Source organism: Buceros rhinoceros, unplaced genomic scaffold, assembly GCF_000710305.1.
Source record: "Buceros rhinoceros silvestris isolate BGI_N320 unplaced genomic scaffold, ASM71030v1 scaffold2850, whole genome shotgun sequence".
Lineage (NCBI taxonomy): Eukaryota > Metazoa > Chordata > Aves > Bucerotiformes > Bucerotidae > Buceros > Buceros rhinoceros.
In genome coordinates this window covers 4,579-8,391 of record NW_010389990.1, presented here as the reverse complement: position 1 = coordinate 8,391, position 3,813 = coordinate 4,579, and the positions used below count along the sequence as shown (strand labels likewise).

The following is a 3,813-nucleotide window of genomic DNA, read 5'->3' as shown; positions in this document are numbered from 1 at the left end:
GCCTGGGCTCAGATAATATGGGTTTTCTGTCACCTTACACTGTCTTTCTCTTCCTGCCTGCTTTCCCATTCCATGCTGAGTGCTAGATGCTTACACAGGCCTTAAATTCTGTTGCCTGTCTGTGATCCTCTGAAAATAGTATCAGGCTACTGCTGGCTGTGAGAATTGGCCTGTTTAAAGAGTTTTCTCACGGGAGCGGTGGCCCCAGCTAGTGCAGGATGGGTCCCACGTCAGGGAAATACAGCCCTGACACTGGGGAAGTGCTCTCCCCTTGTCATGTTTTTGAGGTGTTTGTGCTGGCAGCAACACAGCTGCTGAACACCAAACCCTGCTCCCCTCTTCCCTTTCTCGCAGAGCTTCGGCCAGCTTGCAGTGACCAAGGAGTCCAAGGCGCTGATCGGACTTTACCATGGGCAGGTGCACTGCAAGAAGAACAAGTTTGGAGCACCTCAGCGAGAGGTCAAGTAAGTGCCAGGAATGGCTGAGGAGCGGTTGGAGGACTTTTGGGACCTAGTAGCCTAGAGTCCCGACAAGCAGTGGAGCCAAGCAGAGAGATTTGCAGCCTCCAGAAGGCCAGCCCTCTGCAGGTCAGAGGTCTCAGCCCCAAGTGAAATCTCACGCCTGGGTGGACAAGATCCATTCGAGTTGGCAGACAGTGATGAAAATTCAGCTGTTTCTAGTTTTGAATGTGTCCTCCCTGTCCCTTTCTGTGCAGGACCCTGGCGGTGTTGGGAGCAGGGCTCATGGGTGCTGGGATCGCACAGGTTTCGGTGGATAAGGGACTGAAGACCATTCTGAAGGACACAACACAGCAAGGCTTGGACAGGGGACAGCAGCAGATCTTCAAAGGGTACGTGAGTTCAAAGGAATGTGCTCTCGATGAGCTGAGGCTTCTGTTAGTCAAAACACTCCTCTGCATTCAGGCAGTCAGGAACCCCTGACACCTCTGTTCCTCTGGAGTCTCCCACCGTCAGGTGTCACAGGAATGCTCCCTCTTAAGGGTGCCCTATGCGTGTGCTGGGATAGTGCTACGAAATAGGCTGAGTGTATTCAGCTTTAGCTTAGGTAGGTAGATGACCCAACAGATGGTTGCTTTACCTTAGTCTGGGTCCCAGCTCCAGGAAGGAGGCAGGGAAGGATGCCTTCGGTGTTGGGGTGCACCTCCAGCCTTCCCAGGAGCTGTGACAGAGCTCTCGTTGCCTAGGCTGAACGGCAAGGTGAAGAAGAAGAGTCTGACATCATTCGAGAGGGACTCCATTCTCAGCAACCTGACGGGCCAGCTGGACTACAAGGGCTTTGAGAAGGCAGACATGGTGATCGAGGCTGTGTTCGAGGACATTAACATCAAGCACAAAGTGCTGAAGGAAGTGGAGGCTGTGAGTATCAGCTCTGGGCAGCTCGCACTGGATGTGGCCCCTGCGTGGTGGAGACAGTGACACCCTTTGGTATCTCCACAACTCACAGACCTTTACGCTGTTCTCTCCTGCCCCCCGCCCCAGGTGATCCCTGCGCACTGTATCTTCGCCAGCAACACATCTGCCCTCCCCATTGGCCAGATCGCAGCTGCCAGCAAGAGGCCGGAGAAGGTGAGTACCCAGTGCCTGCTACGAGGTCGCTCCACGCTGAGCTGCCTGTTAGTGACAAACCAGCTTTACGGTAGATGAGCCCTGGGAGCTCCTGCTTCCTCCTCGGAACAGGAGACAGCTCAAGCTTTGAACAAGGAGGTTGTGGTCTTTGGGCAGGTAGGAAGATGGACTCATCTCCAGTGTGGGGGTGAGGCAGGGAGGTGAAAACACTTCAAGGAGCGTTAATGCACACAGCAGGGCAGAGAAGCTATGAAAGGACTCAAGCTGAGACAATTCCAGCCAGGGAGGGGAAGTCAGTGGCTTGAACTGAGAAGTGCTGAAGTTGTGATCAGCCACAGAATCAGCTCCTGAGGGGTGGGGAGGGTTCCCTCTGGCTTCAAATGATCCATCAAAGAGGATACCGAGAGCAACACAGCAGCTTGTGGCAGAGGTTTGGAGCAGAGGACCTCTTCATCCTTTTGCTTTAGGTCTGAACGGCAAATAGAGTAGCTGCATCCTCATCCCCCAGCCCAGGCAGCTGGTAGGAGCACAGCTTCTTGTGGGCATGCTTGGTGGAGCTACCACTGTTTGTCACTGATGTCTGTGACTGCCGAGAGTACCCGTGATACCTGCAAGCATGTGGCCAGAGGTCTGACACAGGAGACCTGCACCCTTGGCTGGTTCCCTAGACCCCTCTGAGAGTCACCTGCCCGTCCAGGGCAGCGCATCATCTCTGCTGGTTGGCTTCCTGTGGAAGTTCACTGGACATCCGCAAAGACGTGGAGTAACCAAGTGTGTCCCAGCTGCTGGAGGTTCCTGTGACCTTCCTGAGCATCCTCCTGGTTTGCTGCTGGACCTTAATTGCATCGGAAATGGAAACACTTATCTGTTCAGACTTGCAAATAACATCCTCTTGCTGTATAAATTGCCTGTAATGGCTCTTTATGGAGAAACTAATAGGAAATCCGTTAATTAGTGTATTTGCTTTAATTAGTTCTGCAGTCTGCAGTTCTCCTGCAAGGTGCCTCTGACTTAGAGCTTGGAGCCAAATGGAGCTTCCAGGAGGAACAAAGGTGACGTGCTGATGACATGGTGGTGTCAGAAACCAAGGCACGCCGCTGGATAACCACCATTTAACTGCTGTTCCCAGGGGAAGGACGCCCTTACCTCTGTAATTCCTAGAACCACCTTGTCCTTGGATTCACTTCCAGAACAAACCCCAAAACAAAACACTCAGCAGCAGAACGCAGGGACGCTGCTCAGCATCAGGCTCTGACTGCTGTCCCACTCTTAGTCCCGCAGCAGCAGCAGCACCCAGGCGTGTGGCTGCCCTGCGGGTCAGGCAGCACCTGGAATTCACCCGAGGGCTGAGCTCTGCTGAGATTCCCAGTCAGGTTTTGCTGCCCGGCCATTAACACGTACAGAGAGAGGTCCTGTGAGCATTGTACCCAGTTCCTCACCGGGGCAAGAGCTGTGGGGAACGTGCTACCTCCTTGAGAACGCCAAGGAGAGAAAGGGAGGTGTAGAACACTGCTATCAGAACGGGATACAGCAGAGTGCGAGGCTGAATGGTGGTGGCTCCTGCCGGACCGCTCCCCTCTGCATCTGGGTGCTCTGGGAGCTGGAGCGTATGTTAAGGCTGCTCTCCCTTCTGTCTAGGTGATCGGGATGCACTACTTCTCACCTGTGGACAAAATGCAGCTGCTGGAAATCATCACCACAGACAAAACATCCCCGGATACAGCGGCTTCCGCTGTTGCTGTGGGCCTCAAACAGGGCAAGGTGGTCATCGTGGTGAAGGTGAGGGAACACCGCGCAAAACAGGAGCTGGGGTGATAAAGGGCGGGCTTGTGCACTGAGAGGAGGCTGAAACAGGGCGGTGGACACGCTGGCGTTAGCTGCTCGCACTGGGGAGTAAAACGGGAGCTTAGAAGAAGGCAGGTGCCCAAGTGATCCTTTGAAGCAGCATGAAAGGGCAGGAGGTACAGGGCCAGTCTGATCGGCCAGCACGGGGAGCTGGCAGTCCTGCTCCTCACAGCTTCCAGGGGGTGAAGTTTACTGGTGTCTGAGGTGGAGCAGAGCCTGGGCAGGGCTCTCCCCACCTCTTCTCCCTGGGAAGCCGCAAGGACAGGGGGCCAGCGAGCAGTAATTTTCCCAGGTATAAATCCTGGGTGAGAATACATACAGGTGCCTTTGGCGAGGAAGAGCTATGCCAGGCAGAGGGGGAAGAGCCACGGGCTCCGAGTGG

At 54.7% G+C, this 3,813-nt stretch overlaps 1 protein-coding gene across 1 annotated transcript in view; it reads left to right on the top strand.

Moving 5' to 3' along the window:
• Positions 1–354: 354 nt before the first annotated feature.
• Positions 355–3,813, top strand: part of HADHA (hydroxyacyl-CoA dehydrogenase/3-ketoacyl-CoA thiolase/enoyl-CoA hydratase (trifunctional protein), alpha subunit) — a gene marked incomplete at both ends in the record, with an annotated part of 7,277 nt that continues 3,818 nt past the window's right edge. The window contains 5 exons of the mRNA XM_010135952.1: positions 355–464; positions 716–850; positions 1,205–1,376; positions 1,500–1,586; positions 3,225–3,365. Of these exons, the coding sequence (XP_010134254.1) occupies positions 355–464; positions 716–850; positions 1,205–1,376; positions 1,500–1,586; positions 3,225–3,365 (645 nt within the window). The remainder of the gene's footprint in view (positions 465–715; positions 851–1,204; positions 1,377–1,499; positions 1,587–3,224; positions 3,366–3,813) is intronic.